Source organism: Arvicola amphibius, chromosome 1, assembly GCF_903992535.2.
Source record: "Arvicola amphibius chromosome 1, mArvAmp1.2, whole genome shotgun sequence".
In the NCBI taxonomy this organism is placed as follows: Eukaryota; Metazoa; Chordata; class Mammalia; order Rodentia; family Cricetidae; genus Arvicola; species Arvicola amphibius.
The window spans coordinates 188298592-188317507 of NC_052047.1; the positions used below are offsets into that span (position 1 = coordinate 188298592).

General features: G+C 41.9%; 1 protein-coding gene across 1 annotated transcript in view; it reads left to right on the forward strand.

The window, feature by feature from the left end:
- Sorcs3 (sortilin related VPS10 domain containing receptor 3) overlaps positions 1–18916 on the forward strand; it is a 628415-nt gene that overhangs the window by 346705 nt on the left and 262794 nt on the right. The window contains exon 4 of the mRNA XM_038331480.1: positions 1897–2055. Within this exon, the coding sequence (XP_038187408.1) occupies positions 1897–2055 (159 nt within the window). The remainder of the gene's footprint in view (positions 1–1896; positions 2056–18916) is intronic.

Sequence of the window (18916 nt, forward strand, 5' to 3'; positions counted from 1 at the left end):
TAGCTCAGAGTGGCGGGGCCTGAAGATGGGGTGCTTTGTATTCTAGGGTTTCTGAATAGAATATCAAAGCAGAAAACTGTGGATGGCTGTGTTTACGGTCCTGAAACTAAGATCGAGTCTGGGATGCGTGATGCTCATTTGGAGACTTAAGGTATGCTAGAAGATGCCAACTGAAAGCAGAAGGAAAGGAATAGAGAATGAAGGTAGCAATGAGTAAGAGAGAGGTCAAAATGAAAGGTTGATTAATGATCACAGTCACATTCAAAGGAAAAATCAAGTAAAGTCCAATATTTAAAAGATAAGAAGGAAGATCAGATGAGTGTGGTGTTCCAGAAAGAGATTCCTTCAGAAAGGACAGTAAAAGTCGCCAAATACTAAAGAGTGTCAGTGTCTGTCCAATGGCCTTCAGCACTACAAAGGCAACCATTTCCGAGTTAGTAAATGACATCCAGGCACTCTGGGTAGGAGCTAAACCACCTTGGACAGAATGTTAAATAGTAGTCCAAGCAATGCCTTGGTCAAGAGCACAGTTTACATTTCTGGTCATGAGCCTAGCCTTTAAAGGCTGAGCCGTGGCTGCATCAGGTGTGTTAGCCTGAACAGTGCTAGAGAGCTCACCTGGGGCTGAGGATGAGGGAGAAGTGGTTCACTGATGCTACCACCGAGACTCAGAAGCAGGGCCACAAGTTTGCCCTTCCCAACATCCACTGATCTCTGAGTTGCTGGAGCTCGTGAAGGGGCTGGTCCAGCAAACCCCAAAGCTGCAGAATCTCCATGACACAGGACAACAACAGGATAGCCAAGAGGAGTCCAAGTGAGGGCCTAGTATGGCTAGTGGAGCAGAAACCAGAGGCCTCAAACCTGACCAATGGCTTGTTGAAGTAATCACTTGCAGATACGATGTATGGACTGACGTGTATATTTGCAACTCACTGTGTTATACTACAATGTCCATGACAAAATTTTTCTTTTCTTTTAAATCTTATTTTACCTGGGGGGAGTTGGCTTCAAGGGCAGAGGGTGGATTCAAAGCAATAGGGAGGTGAGTGGGATCAAGATGCATGATATGAAATCCACAAAGAATAAATAAAAAGTTAAAATAGAAAACGAAAAAACAAAATTAAACAAAGAAAGGAACATAACTTATACCATGTGTTGACAGGTATTTGGGTAACATCAGACTCATGTTAATATTGAAGAAACCAAGACTTCCACAATTTAAGGGCTTTCCCTTGCCACAATACATTTAAGACTTTTGAGATGCAAACTTTTCTGATGCCAAACCCTTTGGGTTGTCCTATTTCTCTACTTGGCTTGGGTGTCAACCCCAGGGCAGCAGTATTTCCTAAAGGACCTCTGTGGATTTGTCCTTTGGGAAATTTCTCTAACAGAGGCATCACTGACACACTTCTTAAATCATAGTTCAGAATGAGCAGAACAAAGTGAAAGGTCATGGAAGGGGTGTGTGTTTCCGGTGTTTAAAGACTAACACTGAAATTGAGTTATAACTGAGCCGGGCGGTGGTGGCGCACGCCTTTAATCCCAGCACTCGGGAGGCAGAGGCAGGCGGATCTCTGAGTTCGAGGCCAGCCTGGTCTACAAGAGCTAGTTCCAGGACAGGCTCTAGAAACTACAGGGAAACCCTGTCTCGAAAAACCAAAAAAAAAAAAAAAGAAATTGAGTTATAACTGGTGTCACAGGATAGAGGACCATCATTCATGTGCTCATCACTTTGAAGATTAATTAATATGAACTGAACCCTCCTTTTGTATGTAGACCTCGACTCACACCTTATTCCAGCTCAGTAAATCTGGGGAGAAAGGAATGATGTGTATTGTTCATGCTCATTCCACCCTACTAATCCCGTCCTTACTTCCGCCTCTGCTTTCTCATTAGATCATGCTTCTCAGCGATCCCGAAATGGAGAGCAGTATCTTGATCAGCTCGGACGAAGGGGCAACTTACCAGAAATACCGGCTCACATTCTACATCCAGAGCCTGCTCTTCCATCCCAAGCAGGAGGACTGGGTGCTGGCCTACAGCTTGGACCAGAAGGTGAACAAACACTGCTCATGTTTATAAGTTGTCGCCTGGGTCCTTCTCTGTGAAAAGTACTTGTTTGCTCTGCTCAGATTTTGGAGAGAATTGGTGACATTTCATTATTCCAACCATATTGGTTTTGTCTTTGGCAATGAACTTTGCTTTCTTACTCTTCAGTGTCAAAATATATAGGGGTAGGTGTGTGTGTGTGTGTGTGTGTGTGTTCATATATATATATATATATATATATATATATTTGGCAATATTTATTTTTTCATTCATAGTCTTATAATGACTTCCTCTAATATTTAATCACTTTACTTTCTTTTCTAAGTCACTGTGAGGTCCGTAAGGGGAGTCATCACTGTGGTTTTGTAGTGACACCAGCTAACAAAGGTGCAGGAAGTCAGTGTCCTTGTCCGTCCTCATCCATCTTGGAGCTGGGGGAGCTGGAGCGAATGACTACTGTCAGGTTCTGTATCTAGGGTGCATTTTATCATACTCCGCTGTCTTGATTTGGTGAAATTTTAGTATACCCTTGCTTTCTAGCGGTGTAAGGGAAGCGTCAAGAAAGTCTCTGGTATTTTCTGAAAATGAGTTAAAGGTTTAGCAGCCCCAGAGCCCTTCTCTTTCAACCTGAAAATCCATGTGTTCTGCTGTGTACCTGACAATGCCTCCGACATGCTTCAGAAACTTCAACATACCTTATAAAGAGCTCCTGCTCTTCATCTGCTACTGAAGCACGATTAATAAAAACTCAGAGACAGATATCGGGGTTCAACCTAAAGGTCAGAAGCCACTGGCTTTTTACCTTGACCTCAGTTCAAAAATGGTGGTCCTGCCTCCAGGAAACCTCAGAATGAGACTGAGACTGAGAGCTGTCTCCTCCTGTTTTAGAATCCTCTCCAGTTCTGGGATTAAGGGCGTGCACCACTACTGCCTGGTTTCTGTGGCAAGCTAGTGTGGCTCCTGGGATTAAAGGTGTGTGTCATTGCTGCCTGGTCTGTAAGGCTGGCCTGTGCGACTGTTTTAGTTTTCTCATCTTCAGGCAAGCTTTATTTACTAAAATACAAATGAAATGCCACTACACACCATGCTAGGCCTCATCTAGTATTCTCCAATTTAGCTGCAACATAAGAAGTTGGGCTGCATCTTTTCCTTAATTTCTTCTTCCCAATCTGTAAGGTCGGATCTACTGTTTTGCCTTACTGCTGAATATCTGCCAGGTGACTCCATAGTTGAGTGGATGTTTAAATGCTGCAGAAATGAACCTATTATATTTGTTCAACTCATATTTCATAATAGAGACTACATTATTCTCATCATATTTCCCATCACCTCCCAGGACCTTAGTTCATATGCCAATTATTTATGCAATAATATTATGGGATCAGTCAGTCAAAGGGAAAAGATCACTGCAAGAACTCTCTCGCATAGAGATAGTCACAGAATAATCCGGATGAAATTGTTTCTTCTCGCTGCTCTCCAAGGACCTGAAACAGTTGCTCTTCAGTCTCTACTTTAAATATGTGGTGGTGAATGTGTGTGTGATGTCAGCACCTTTAAACAATAATTTCAACATAACCTTTGCATCGCTCATTAGCAGCACCTTGTGGGGGGCACCAGGTGCTTAATGCAATCCCCTTAGGACACCTGCATGACATTTGCAGAGCCCAACCCATTGCAAATACGTTTCTTTCGTGGCATCAAGTGGATATTGTGCGAAAGACTTAGCCAAATGTCAGGCGGTCTGTGAGTTTCGATGCTTAGTGTAGCCAGAAAATTTGAAGCTATATTGAAAGAAAAATAAATTACTTGGATGTTGTTAAACGGGTGGTTGGTAATTCATTTAGATGAAGCCCAAAGCACTTAAAGTGTATTTTAACAGAGGCAAGCTAGGTTAGAGGCAAGAGACCCCTCACACCAAGAGGTCGTTAAAGCAAATGCACCATGTCTCGTGTTATCCCGTGTGTCCTTCTCCTCCATTTCCTCAGCACCAAGAATTTCAGGGGGCATTGCTCATGGAGCCTGCTTGTGGATGTAATGCCTCCAAGATATTCTTAGACTTGATGACTTTTTTTTCACTCAGAATAAATATTTGTAACCTGGCAGCGGGTGCTGATGGATTTTCCCAATCACACCGCACATTTCCAGATATGTTATTCCTTCAGTACTTTTTCTTGTTGACACGTTCTTCTGAAAGTGGCTGACTACTCTACCACGGTTTCTATCAAGTCCGTGGCCATTCTTCCTTTGAATAAATGGCATGAGGAGGGACGTGAAGCATCTGGCAACATTTGCAGGGGTGGCAGAAAACACCTCGCCCTGTCTATGAGGGGAGTTTTTTCTTTATTTTGGGTGGTAGTGTAGCGGTATACAGTCCGGAAGAGTGATGCTGTGTCTGTGCAGTAGCAAATGAAGATACCAGGGTAGCTGGGATTGGTATACAAATGTGCTGTTTCAGGCTAGAGCTCTCTCTGGTGTGCATGCGTGGAGGCAGCTGTTTTCTTCTAGAGAAAATGAAAAGTGCTGGCATTAAGGTAACTGCAGCATCAAAGGGAGATGTTTGTGGTGAGAGCGAATCGATGTTTCCATTATTGTGCCTTTGATGAAATGCACTAGCAATTTCTTTAGAATCAGTAAGGCTATCTCCTTACGTTGTATGTATTACAAAAGATCTAATTGAATGATATTTTAAAGGGATGATATCCAATTGCTTTACTTTTCAAACTGATACCCCAGAGCTTCAGAAGACTTGCTAGTAGATCTAATTTGGAAAAAAAAAAAAGGCACTGATGGAAAAATCATGAGGCCTTTGCTTCTTCCTTCAAAGTCTTTTCTGCTTCCAGAGGAGCATGGCTGGGGCTCTTGACCAATTCCTTTTGCTTCTTGCATGCTGGGCTTTCCACTTCTTCCTAATTCTTTTGCCAGCTCCTGCTGTGGCCTCCCTGTAGACTCTCCTACCATCTTGCATTTTGAAATAAAAGGCCTCAGTACTTAGGAAACACTCAGGATTCATTCCTGGCAATAGGAATCTTTGGAGGTATTTTATAGCAAGCTTTGAGGTTGAGGAAATGAAAGGCAGTAGTAATTCATAGTTGTCCAGATGGAAATGATAAAAGCAAAGCTACTTCCGTCCTCTCATCTCACAAACAGGCTTCCTTTTCGTGGGATGCTGTGTTGTCTTGTAAGGGATAGGTTTCACCCTTCTACCAGCCTGCTTCTCCATTTATAGCTAAGACAGTTTATATTGTGTTCCTTCGGTTTAGCTGGGAGGCCCAATAATCTTACTAAAATAGCATTTTTGAAGGAGTTTGAGATGGATTTTGAAGACGGGGGCTTGTAGAAGTAGCTGCTGTCCTCATTTTATAGAAGCCGCATGTCTAAACATACCTCAGGCTGACAAGGGGCTCAGTGTGGTTCCTTCACAAATGGGCACATGCTTTGTATTCACAGATGCATAGCCCCCTGGCATGGGGGCTCACTCATTGTGGGGGAGAGTTAAAAATAGCCATTTTTTTTTTTCTGCATGAGGATCAGGATTGCAAAGCTTCTATGACTATCTTTGTGGCAAGATGAAATTAGCCAATTCAGCTTGTTTTGGAATGAAGTTCAGAAATGAAGAATCCAAAGAGACTTCAGAGTCCATTGTTTTCAGGCACTTTGGGACTATACTCATCTAGAACTGCTGACAATTTCAACGTGAAAAGCACTTTCTTAAATACTACCCAAGGTAATGAAAATTAACTGTTACAGCATTTGGGAGCTGGCATGAAACCAAGGAGTTTCTCCACCCCCCTTTCTTCCTCTCTTCACACCCACTCTTGTTTCTGTCTCTGTCTCTCTGTCTCTCTCTGTCCTCTCTGTCTCTCTCTTTCTCGTGTGTGTGTGTGTGTGTGTGTGTGTGCACCAAGATCAGAGAGATTGCCTCCTCAATTGCTCTCCACTTTATTTTTAAAACAAGATCTCTTCACTGAACCTGCAGTGACTATTTCTGCCAGAGTGGTTGGTCACTGAGCTCTGAGGCCCCTCCTCTATCCACGCCCTCACCTGCCTCCAGCTAGGTTTACAAAAGACCTGTGGCCACACCTGGCTTCCAAGGTGAGGCTCAAGGAGCTCTTGCTTGAGGCTGACTACTGAACTCAGGTCATCATGTTGGCACAGTGGGCACACAACGACAACACCCACTGAGGCACATTCCCAGTGCCTGCTAATATGATACTTTCTGAGTATAAATTATATTAACTAATCAAGTAATGTTACGGGGGTCAATACAAGGGTTTCCTGTATGCAGGACAAGCATCTAATCACCCGAGTTACATCCAAACACTCTGATTTTAATTTTAATTGATCAATAATCCATTAATAATTACAGCACAGTGTGAATCTCAATGTGTATACTTCTAGTCTATTGATTAAGTCCAGGCAATTAGCATATCTACCTCTTTCAGAGCTAAGATTTCTCCCTAGTGAATGACAAGTTTTCTGGATCACCCCTTCTCAGCCAAATCGTAGTTGCTGGATCAAGGAGCTGTTTGAGCGGCTGATGCAGCTTTAGGCACAATGATGCTAATGTAAGTATTGGTGCAGAGCGTGCATGTCCCATGCAGACTTTGCCAATTGGACCATACCTGTGGTTGCTATACCAGGTCAGGAGTAGGTCCTGGAGAATTCGATGATAGCTGTGTTGTTGTGCAGGGCCTCAAAATTCAAAAGGAAATTTAAAGCTGTGCTTCTGGAATGTGGGATACAAATGAAGCTGTGCCTTTCATTTATATTCTCATTCTAAACCCTCAGATTAAAATGTAATTGTATTCAGATCCTTCGGGATTAGTAGGTGATGATAACTTCCTCAGTAGCCATTGGCAGAAACCGGCTTTGTGTCTCTGCATCTGGTGGGGATAAAGCTGTTGAGGATTAGCTGGGAATGGCCATGGTTTTGAAGCTTGTCATCCATGGAATAGAAATAGACCAAAAGACATTTTTTTATTTAAAGAAAAACTTGGCGTTTTCATTAGACCATCCCCTATTCTCATAAAAATGGATTTGTGTATCATTTAAGACAAAGAAGAGCCCATTAACGTAGTCACCTATTACAGGGGCACTGTTTGTACAGTGTTTTCATCGGGGCAGCAGGGGTGTGCCCACTGTATCCTGGGTTGTGGGACAGTCACCTAGTGACTGAGAGACACAGTTCAAGATACCCTGTGGGATTAAAAGGTTTTCTTTTTTTTTTTTTCTCTCATGGTTTTTTTTGGTTTTTTTATATTTAAAAATTTCCATCTCCTTCCCTCCTCCTCCCCCCTCCCTCCCCTCCTCCTCCCCCTTCCCTCCCCTCCTTCTCCCCCTTCCCTCCCCTCCCCTCCACTCATACCTCCCCTCCCTCCCTCTCAAGGCCAAGGAGCCATCAGGGTTCCCCACTCTATGCTAAGACCAAGGTCCTCCCAACTCCCCCCAGGTCCAGGAAGGTGATCGACCAAGCTGAGAAGGCTCCCACAGAGCCCGTCCATGCAGAAGAATCAGAGCCCAGAGCCATTGTCCTTTGCTTCTCAGTCAGCCCCCGCTGTTGGCCACATTCAGAGAGACTGGTTTGGTCGCATGATCCATCAGTCCCATTCCAACTGGAGTTGGTGATCTCCCATTAGTTCTGTCCCACCGTCTCCATGAGTGAACGCACCCCTCTCGTTCCTGACTTTCTCCCTCATGTTCTCGCTCCTTCTGCTCCTCATCAGGACCTTGGGAGCTCAGTCCAGTGCTCCAATGTGGGGCTCAGTCACCTTCCCCATCTGTCGCCAGATGGAGGTTCCCTCGCTGAACTGAACAGAGAATTCTCAACAGAAGAAGTTCGAATGGCCAAAAGACACTTAAGGTCATGCTCAACCTCCCTAGCTATCAGGGAAAAGCAAATCAAAACAACTTTGAGATATCATCTTACACCTGTCAGATTGGCTAAAATCCAAAACACCAATAATAACCTTTGCTGGAGAGGTTGTGGGGTAAGGGGTACACTCATCCATTGCTGGTGGGAATGCAAACTTGTGCAACCACTTTGGAAAGCAGTGTGGCGGTTTCTCAGGAAATTCGGGATCAACCTACCCCAGGACCCAGCAATTCCACTATTGGGAATCTACCCAAGAGATGCCCAATCATACAACAAAAGCATATGCTCATCTATGTTCATAGCAGCATTATTTGTAATAGCCAGATCCTGGAAACAACCTAGATGCCCTTCAGTGGAAGAATGGATGAAGAAACTGTGGAATATATACATGCTAGAATACTACTCAGCGGTAAAAAACAATGACATCTTGAATTTTGCAGGCAAATGGATGGAAATAGAAAACACTATTCTGAGTGAGGTAACCCAGACCCAAAAAGATGAACATGGGATGTACTCACTCATAATCGGTTTCTAGCCATAATTAAAGAACATCGAGCCTATAAAAGGTTTTCGTCAATCTATTTCACCTGAATTCTGAGTGATATAACGGGATTAATGTAATTGCCATGGCGGTGCAGAAAGAACCCTGATTCAGTACCGACCTCCAGCTTTTGATGCTCACAGGAATGCGATTAACTCGGAACAACCTTCGGCACAATTGCAGATCCAGTGGCCTGGGTCCTTCCCAGCCTGTCGCTTTATATCAACTCTCAGATTTGCGAGTCAGTGCGTCTGCTTTCAGGTGCTCTTGCTGGCTATTCTGTTGCTCTGAGAAACGCCATGGCCAAAAAAAAAAAAAAACTTGAGGAGGAGAGGGCTAACCTGACAGGAACCTAAGACAGGAACTTGAGACAATCAGCAGAAGAACACTGCTTTCTGGCTTGTTGCCTCTAACTTGCTCAGCTACCTTCCTTATACAGTCCAGGCCCACTTGCCTGGATATGACCTTGCCCACAGTCGACTTGTCCTTCTTAACACCAATTAGAAATTAAGACAATATCTCACTAGTATTCAGTAGACCAATCTGATGGAAGAAAAATGAGGTATCCCCCCTTCTCAGATGTGTCTAGGCTGTATCAAGCTGATGTTATAATGACCTATTTAAGGAGCCTGACCTATGCCTTATGGAAAAAAGACTTTAATAAAATAATGAAAGACAAGAAATAACCCAGCATTCTTTGCCACTATTCCTACGGAGATGTAAGCAAAGATGTACTTACTGCAGATAGAGAATCAATGACAGACCAGAGTCACAATACTGCCGTGGTCCACTTGGTGAAACAGTGAGCTCACCGTGGTTACATGCAGAAGAATGAGTGAGGGGTTTGTTACAGGAGCATGGGCATCACTAAAAGCCCACACTAGCATAGGCGATGACCCGCAAAACTTCAGCCTTTGATTCTCTGCATGCAGTTCAATAGGTCAGAGTCTCTTCCAGGCAGATGATCTGGTCTGAATCCCCTCAGCAGTCTTTACTGCTTATATAACTTGGGGATTAAGATGCCTTATTCATCTAGTCAGTTTCAGGGGCTTCCTGAGACTTGGGAGTTGTTTGCTTCCTGTGTTTTCTGAAGCTTTCCTCCAGAACTCAGAGAACACGGCTGCACAGCACTCAGATAGGTAATAATTCCTTTTCTCCCATGGTAGAAATTTAATCATAGTGGGTTTATAATCTTGGGAAGTGGCTATAATTTCAGGGACACCAGGAAGCTCAAGTATTTAGCCTTCTCTGTATTCTTCTGCATGCTTCCTCATAGACTGACACTATGTGTATGTATGTGCTGATTCTGTGTGCTCATGTTGTTACCCTAACTCAACCCTGTTATTTATACCCTCACTACGGATTCCTAGTTTCCTAGCTGGACTCAGGGATGCTGCCAGTCCCCTTCTGTCTTTAAGCTGTTGTCCTCCTGTCCAGGCAGTATCTTTTATTCACGCTCTGCTCTTCGCCTGCATTTTAACCACTCACTCTGGTATGACAGTACCTGACTGTTAAAACGGGGATCATGAATTTAAAGTAAATGATAATTTACACGCAGAGCCATGTGTGTTGGGCCTCCTGAATAAACAGCATTCCCCCAGGAATTCAGATCCCTGTTCAAGAAGCACCACCCAACTCTCCTAACTTCACGTGTTCCTTTTCCCTCACTGTCTTCTGCCCTCCACAGGGGCTGTTATCAGATCAGTTTCTAATGTGTCATGCAGATGACTTTCAGCTGGTTACATTTATGATGGAACAGACAAGAGACACATTCATCAAAAGAAAATTTTGAAGGCTAAAGTCAGGGAAACGATATAGAAGAAGGAATGCTTTAGGGAGAAACATCCAATATCAACAGATATAGAGAATTAGATCTCCCCAAATGCAGCATTTATTGATATTGAGCTGACCCAGCAGATCTAGAGAATTATTGAGGAAACGTGGTGATATTTTGTTTGTGATCTAACAAATAGAGCTTGCCTGAAGATCAGAGAAGCAGAGCAGCCAGCCACTAGTTCTTACCTCTACCAAATCCACAGACCAAATGGGGTATCCTGTCTCTACAAGTCCTCAGACTGAATACTGAGCTCCTGTCTCTTCCCACCTAATAATCTTCTCTTTCTCCAGCAATATCCCTTCTTGTCTCCATCTCTAGTGTTAAGATTAAAGGCATGTAACTCCTCCCAAGTACTGGAATTAAAGGTATGAGCTCTGTTTCTCTTTTAAACAGATTCAATCTCTTGTAGCTCAGGGTGGCCTTTAACTCACAGAGACCCATCTGCCTCAGTCTCCCGAGTGCTGGGATTAAAGGTGTGTGCCACCACTGCCTGGCCTGTGTGGCTAACTAATGTGACTAGCTCTCTGATCTTCTGATGTCCATTTAAAATGAACAAGCTTCATTTTTAAAGATATATTGCTTTCTACACCAGTGCTGGCACAGTTGTGGTGGGACTCTTACCCTGAAATAGTATCTATTGGCTTTAAATGACTTTGCTTCCTGGAAAATATCTTGGTAAACTTACCATGAGATGTACACATATTCATAATTTGATACTATGAAACAATGACATGAAGTTTTAGGTTTAATACTTATCAAAAATCATTTATAATGTACAAAATGGGTAGAAAAACAATAAATGCTTCACATGAAGAAACTTTAAATTATAGTAAATGCCCTTGATTTCCTGTTATACAGCCATTAATTCAATGATAATAACCATGTGGTATTGTGGATTTACATTTATGCCTAATATATATGCATGTATATGTGCATGTGTTGGATTACATCAAATATATAAGTGTAATAATACATGGTAAAAAAAGTACTTTTAAAAATGAGTTTGGAACAAATATGGCAGAAGGAAAGAAAGGGAAGAGAGGGAGGAGGGAAGGAGGAACAGAAGAAGAAAAGGGTGGGAGAGGAAGAAAAGACAGGAAGGAGGACTTTAGATTGTAGAACTATAAGGTTAGGACTAGGTTCCAATTCTCTTCTTCTATGAAGATTAATCCAAAGTCAGTCCTTGGAATTAAATTCTAGTTGTCAGGCTTGGTGGCAAGCGACCTCACTCATTTCCAAAATTACTGAGGAGCGTTTGGTAGTTGATAGCTACCTCGGAAGAGAGAATCCTCCTCCTCTGATTTGAGGCTGTGGTCACTGGTCAGTTTCCCATAATGCAGTTGATGGTCCCATACTCATGAACATCTGGACACCACTAATTGACTCTAATGGGCTGTTATTTAAAAAAAATCGTGAGATAACAAGGGGAATATGGAGAGAGTTGAAGGAGTGTGTATGGTGGAAATGGTGCTATATCATTGTAAACACATGTCTGTATCCTTCCAAGAATAAGAAAAATTAAATTAAAATGGGAAGAAATATTCCCAAATAGCAATGGGGTTTGTTGGTGATGGGATAGTAGTTATAGAATTTCAAATAGAATTTGTTTTCCAAATTTTCTCTGATTCCATTAGATTGCATTTATAATTAAAAATGTCTGGAGGGTAATCTTCCAGGTAGAGTTCATTCATGCCAAGTACAAGGCAGTGCTCTTAGAAAGAGTTTCAGGTGTGTATAGGGCCGATTTAGGTGAAATCAGTTGAAATAGGTCTTAAATCCATTCACCAGAGGCACTATATTGTAGAAGTTTCCCAACTTCAGAATGTACTGAGCCCGAAGCCTGTCTTCCCGCTATCTTTGGTTCTCACTATGATCCTTTAGAACTGTGAAGCTAGAGAAATGATTTTTTTCCTCAAGAAAAACTGTGCTCTTGTTGGACAGAAGCTCAATCTATATTATTAAAAACTCAGACACAAATATAGGCTTTATTATTTAGAAGGCACCCACTATAGAGAGATGTTAAGGAAGTCATCTATTCTGATAGTGTTTTGGAAGAATATTCCAGCTGTATCCCAAAATTTAATTAGTATTTGCTTATTTGATTTGACAGCTGTAATGCAAACAAATACTGCTGTAGCCAAGGAGTGGAGGCACACCCCGTGTGCTGAGCATCATTCCTCGGAAGGTTTACATGTCCCATGTCACTTTACCAGCAGTTAGACATCCAGGTGGTCCCTGGAAATGGAGATGTACATCCCAAGTTACCGTCTCTTTATCGAGCACTGGCTTTTTATGTACATGGTTGCACCAAATTCTCCCAGGAGTCTGAAAGTGGAAGTGACGATTTCTGAATTGCAGATGTATAGAAGGCTCTTGAAGGGCTCAATACTTTGTTCAAGGACACAGAACTGGACCTGCTCTCTGCTTTCTCCCTGGGTCTGACTGTGGTGTGTCCACCATCACTTCATTCTCCCTGGTAGGCTGACAGCCTTCCAGGGGCCTTGGCGCAGATGTCCAACACGAGCCAGTTTGCACAAGACCCAGTTACAATGAATTCTGCCATTGTGGCGCCACAGCTGAGCCTTTAATGAAATCGAAGGTTCTTCTGGCTTAGTTCTCAGTTGATGACACTTGTCAGAATAAAACTTGTAGGAGAAGAATCCGTTAAACCACTTCCCGATTATAGGACCTTATAGGGCTGAGTTCCTCCTAGAGTGACCAAGTCAATAAGGTAGTTGTGCAGTTGATGAAATAGAGGTGGGGTATCCACTTAGATCTGCTTTCATTGGTTTGTTCAGATCTTCAGGTTAATATATAGATTAAGGTAAATTATTTGTCATTTAAAGAGATAATGAGATGATCTGAAGGCTTTAAAAGAAGCTTATGGAGACAACATCTTTAATATGGTAATGAAGATGGAAGTTGAAATCATTTAACTTCATTTACAAATCATGAATATGTATTATGCTCTAAATGAAAAGAAGGACTAAAACAGATATAGTGTTTGTTCAATTTGCTAAAGAGAAGACAATTTGTCAAGATTTTCTCCCCAAAATTTAAGCAGTATGCAAATGTAGGAAAATCAGACCCCCATGTTAATTCCCTGGCATGATGAATATTTTTATAATTCTAATTAGTACCAGTCATTTAGTCTTGCAATTTCCCCCAATCTATCCAATTTGAAATTAAAATAGATGCCTTGATTACCAAACTCGTTAGAAAAGAAGCACCCTTTTCACTAACCAGTTCATTTCCAATTCACAAACTGAATGAAGTGTGGAACACTAGTATTGTCAATTGGCATAAGTGAAGTGAAGTTTTAATTGGAAGCATTGTGAAGTATCTGTAGTGCAGCATGTTTCATTGCAGCATAATATACCATTCGTTAAATAGAACAAAAGCAACTTATAAATGTCTTAATTAAGAGGAGTTTGGGCTCTTGGTGATTTTTGTAAAGTCGAATGTCACAATTGTTTGTGTTTGAAGGACTGGCCGTGTATTAATGTCGGGAAGATGAAATTTGACTCTGCATTTATGACCCTGATTATGTGAAGAATGCCACGTTGAATATGAGAGAGAAAATTAAATTATAGAGCACTGCCTTTTTACTTCAAATACAAGCATGCATATTGTCCTCAGAATTGTTGAGAAACGTCCAGAACTATTTCATTCATGGCAGGGAACAGAGGACGTGGTCTCGGCAGAGTAGGAATAGAATGGAAAGAGAAAATAGTTGAGTATTTCTCTTGTCTGTCTTTCTGTTTTAATCAAGGCAGGAAGTAGTAGGTGGAGTGGAACTCCATCCAATACATTTTCATCCACTCAAAAGAGCAACAGAGATGTGTGATGGAGCAGATTGATATTCTATCTGAGCAAAATGTTCTGGGAGTGGGAGAAGAAGAGGAATTGGCTCCAGGCCAGGGAAATGCTACAAATGGAGACTCCACAGAAATGCTGAATTAGGATGAGGGAGGAAGGCAGTCAAGGCTGGGTGTTCAACAGAAGAGGTCGTGGAGCGTATTGCAATAGTGACAGTTCTGTGGACACAGGACACAAAATGGTCATCCTTTGATTTTAGTTTTCCATGTAATCCACATATCAACAGTTGAAGTTTATTTGTGAATTATTTCAACCCCTCATCGACAAGAATGAAACACTTTGTGCAGGGGGCGGGTCTCAGTCCTACCTCAACTTGATGTGCCATGCTTTGTTCAAGACCATGAGAGGCCTGCCCCTTTCCCAATGGAGAGAGGAGGAGTGGGTGGGGAGGAGTCATGGGGAGGGAATGTGAGGAAAGGAGGGAGGGGAAACTGTGGTCCGTATGTAAATTAAATTAAAACATGCTAATTAAAAAAGAAGGAAACACTTATCCTTGTCACTGACTTCCATGAGACATCCAGTTTTAGTTAGCAATATTGATGTTCAGCTTATAGACTTTGAGTGTTTTCATCCTATGTCTTTCCCCTCCCATTTTGACAGCCAATATCTGCATTTGTTTTTCTGAGGTCTTTCCCCCAAAGCCTTTGGCAGCCAAGTAACCCTGTGTACAGCCTGCTTTAGCACTGCTAGGGCATTAATACCAAGGAATAGCCCTTAGCCAGTGACCAACAGGTCGTGGTGAATGATACCCAGGCTCCCATGCTTTTGTGTTTGGTAACTCTGAAGTCGTGAAGAGTGCAAGAAGAAAAGGTGATCTTGAAGGCCACTGAAAAAGGAAAAAAAATCCAAAAGATAACAGAGATAGAAGCTTACTTGTGTATTATGGGTATTTGCCTATGAAAACTACTTGTTCTGCTGTTGGCATTTTATTTCTGTTCTTCTTTTGCATCTGAAAGTAATGCAAGATCCTCGGTTATGTCAGAAGTTACAGAAAAATGTTTGGTTGACATGAACGTGTTCCGGGTTATCATAAAATACATCATTAAGTGTTCCCTTAGCTTGCGGGATACAGCAGAACCCTTCAGTTCACCATGGAGACTGCCGTAATTGGAGTTTTAATTTTCTTTCTCTTTTACCCAATTACTCAGGCCCCACTCTTTCCCCATTCTGTATCTAGATAGCTCTATTTAATTTTCCAAAATTCAAAACAGGGCAGGAGAGATGTGTCAGTTGGTAAAGTGCTTTTGGTGTGAGCATGAGGACCCGAGTTCAGATACCCAGCACCTGCGTGAAAGCTGGGCACAGAAGCACTCATCTGTACCCAAGGCTCTGGAAGGTGCATCCCTGGAGCTCATTGGCTAGCCTGGAACTCCATGTTCAGTGGGAGACTTCGTCTCAAAAAGTAAATGGAGTGTAACTACGGGATTCTTGACATCTTTTGTCTTCATATACAGACAGGCACCTGATTGTGCACATGCTCATATAAATATGTATAACACACACACACACACACACACACACACACACACACACACAAACCAAATGAGCAAGCAAAATTTAAAAAAAAAAGAAACACTCAAAACACAGACAAAGTAGTTTTGGAAGAAATTTTCCTAGAAAACTTTATCTGTGGAATTTTAACAACAAAACTCAAACTTTAAGATGAGTCCACCTTCCATGCCCCTGAGAGGTAGAAATTGTCCCGAATCCCTCCTGGTTCCTGCTTGCTGTCTGCCACAAGGGCAGCAGCTGTGTCCATCACAACTCTTTGCCCTGTTTGTTCTTCTTATCCACAGGTCCAGAGCTAATGGAGCTAATGACCCTGGGCTGAAAACATGGTTCAAAGGAAACCACCCTCTTTATGTTGTTTCCTTCATGTGTTTGTCAAATCAGTACAAAATCTGAAAAAGTTTCATACTGCACATCGAGAAAAACTGTTAGAGGAAGCTCAGATTTTCTTAATACTACGAATACCCAAAGATCTTAAAATGCCTCTGGGCAAGAGATAAAGGTAATAATTGAAAAGCAAGGAGACACATTTCAGAGTGATTCTAAAATAGAATCTGACTTAGTGATTGCCTGGAAGTCACAGGAGAGGAGGGTGAAGGCTAGCCCTGATCAACACAAGACCTAAAAGGATGCAATTGATGGTGTATTCTGACTGCCTTAGGCTGAGGGCTGCACCCCTGGTACATTCCGGTTCCTGACAAAGGAGAATCTTGTTTCCCCAAAGCACTGAGTGGTAGAGAGGAGGCCCCTGGAGGGACACTGTTGCCCAGGGGTACAATACCGGGTAGCATCCTGCTTTCTGTTTCTAGTCCTCCTTTGGTTGCTTCTCTGACACTTTGCCCCGTGCCTCTCTTGGCTGCTCTAGTGCCGGAGGCAGCTGCCAGCAGTCCCTGCCTGAGTAAGTTAGTGAAGCAGGCTTTTTAAATGGAGACTTTTTAATTTGAAGTGCCTGGTGGAGATGCCAGGGTTGTAATCCAGAAGCTTTGTAATGGGCAGCTGGGGAATGCGTGAGGGAAAGGAGATATATTAACTTTTCTGTCTTTGAACACTGGTGGACGAATATTGGTCTTGAAAGTTCTCATAATTAAGAAGCTAGGAGGTGGCGGAGTCCCATTTTGAGAGTTTCTCTCAGCCTGGATGGTCTCTGGAAATCTGACGAGAGGGCTCAGTTCCTTCAGGGAGCTCTCAGGATCAGCAGCTGGGCATTGCTCTTGATAGTGTCTGCTTGCTCTTAGGTATAAGCAATTCCTTTTTCTTTTTGGATGCTGAAAATGGCAACTTAGTACTCAGGTAAAACAGCAGAAATTATTTATCTCTATTATATATCTATAATATAATCATTATAAGTAACTAACTGAAAGCAATGCCACAACTTCTGTCTTTTTTGCTTTCTAGATTACTTATTTCTTGATGTCAGAGCCTAACAATTTTTTTAAAGTCTCAAAAGGACTTTTCCTCCATATTAATACTGGAAAATGAATAGGAAAAAAAGGAAAGAATTATAGAAACTGGACGTTGTGCCATACCTGTTATTGTGCATTATTGAGAATAAAAAAAAAAACTTATTCTGGCTTGAGGGTGTGGTTCAGCGACCAAATACATGCTGAGCCTGTGTGAGGCCCTGGGTTCTGTCTCGGGCAGGAAAAAAATAGCAATGGAAACAAAAGCTAAAACAAGGAAGAAAAATAACACCCTTATGTCATGCATCAACCAAGTCAAGCAGATGACATTCAACAAATGCTTATTGGGCACTTATCATATTCCAGGAGATCCATTAATGGGCACTGAGATTATCTCTGTTCTCATGGACAGAGAAACATTGATCAAGTAAATAGCTGATGTCAATTGTAAGAAATGCTATCAAGAGAAACTACATTGTTATGAAAGTATATACTGAAGTCAAGGGCTGATTTATTTCCTGGAATATTTAATCAAGGGTTGGGAAGTTGGCTCAGTAGGGAAAGGCGCTTGCTGTGTGAACCTGGCATGGTAGCCAAAGTCGGGTGTGGTAGTGTTCATCTGAAATCTTGTCACTACTGTGGTGAGATGGGAGGCTGAGACAGAAGAATCAGCTGGAAGTTCCCCAAGTAGAGAAGAATAACAGAGACAGCAACAAAGACCCTGCTTCAACCAGGCGATGACAGGAACCAACTCTCAAAGGTTGGTTCCCTCCCAAAATAAATAATTAAAAGAAAGCATGATTGATCCAATGTGGTATTGAAGAGTTAATGTTTTGGACTTGATGCTCATAAAGATCACTTAAAAGTAGGGTTATTTTATTAGGGGCTGGAGAGATGGCTCAGTGGTTAAGAGCATTGCCTGCTCTTCCAAAGATCCTGAGTTCAATTCCTGGCAACCACATGGTGGCTCACAACCATCTGTAATCAGGTCTGGTGCCCTCTTCTGGCCTACAGACATACACACAGACAGAATATTGTATACATAATAAATAAATAAAATAAATAAATAAAAAGTAGGGTTATTTTATTAGTAACCTTGAGATTTGGGTAGATAGCTTTAATGACGTATCTTTGGCATTTAATGATTGTACAAATTAAAGTTGTGTAAATTCAATAAAGGCAACATGAGCACCTCCGTGTAGCTTCACAATAGTCAAAGTTGTGAACAAAACTTCCATCGTTGGACGTGTCCCTGTGCTCCTTGGAAGCTCTTTCCCTCTACCTATTTATCTCCAACCACATTCACAGTAAGGGGTTCGCTTCTTGTTCTAGAGATTAATTTAATCCACACCTAGATTTTGTAAAAGTGGAGTCTTACCTGCAATGCTTCTTTTCCTTAAAGTTGTTTTTGGGGGTAAGTATTGTATATATTGATAGCTTAGTTTTTATAGTATCATATCCTCTGGCTATATATAGCTGGCTTATCTGTTCAGCATGTGAGTATTTGGGCTTAATTCAAGTTTATTTGGTAAGAATAATTACTACCATATTAATATATGCATTTTTCTGGATTTATGCTTTTATTTCTCTTTGGCAAAGATCTAGGAGTGGAATGACTGGATCATGTATGTCTGGGAGATGGCATTTTGAATATTAAATGCAGTGATCAACTGTAAAGTTGTACTATGTTTTACCTCTGCTACTAGCAGGACATACACATGGTGTCTGTAGTAGATTCCGTTGTTGGAATGTGGGTCTTTATCGTCCTCATCTTCCTGATAGATGAACACAGCTGCCTCACTGTAGGTTTCATATTCATTCTCCTTCTG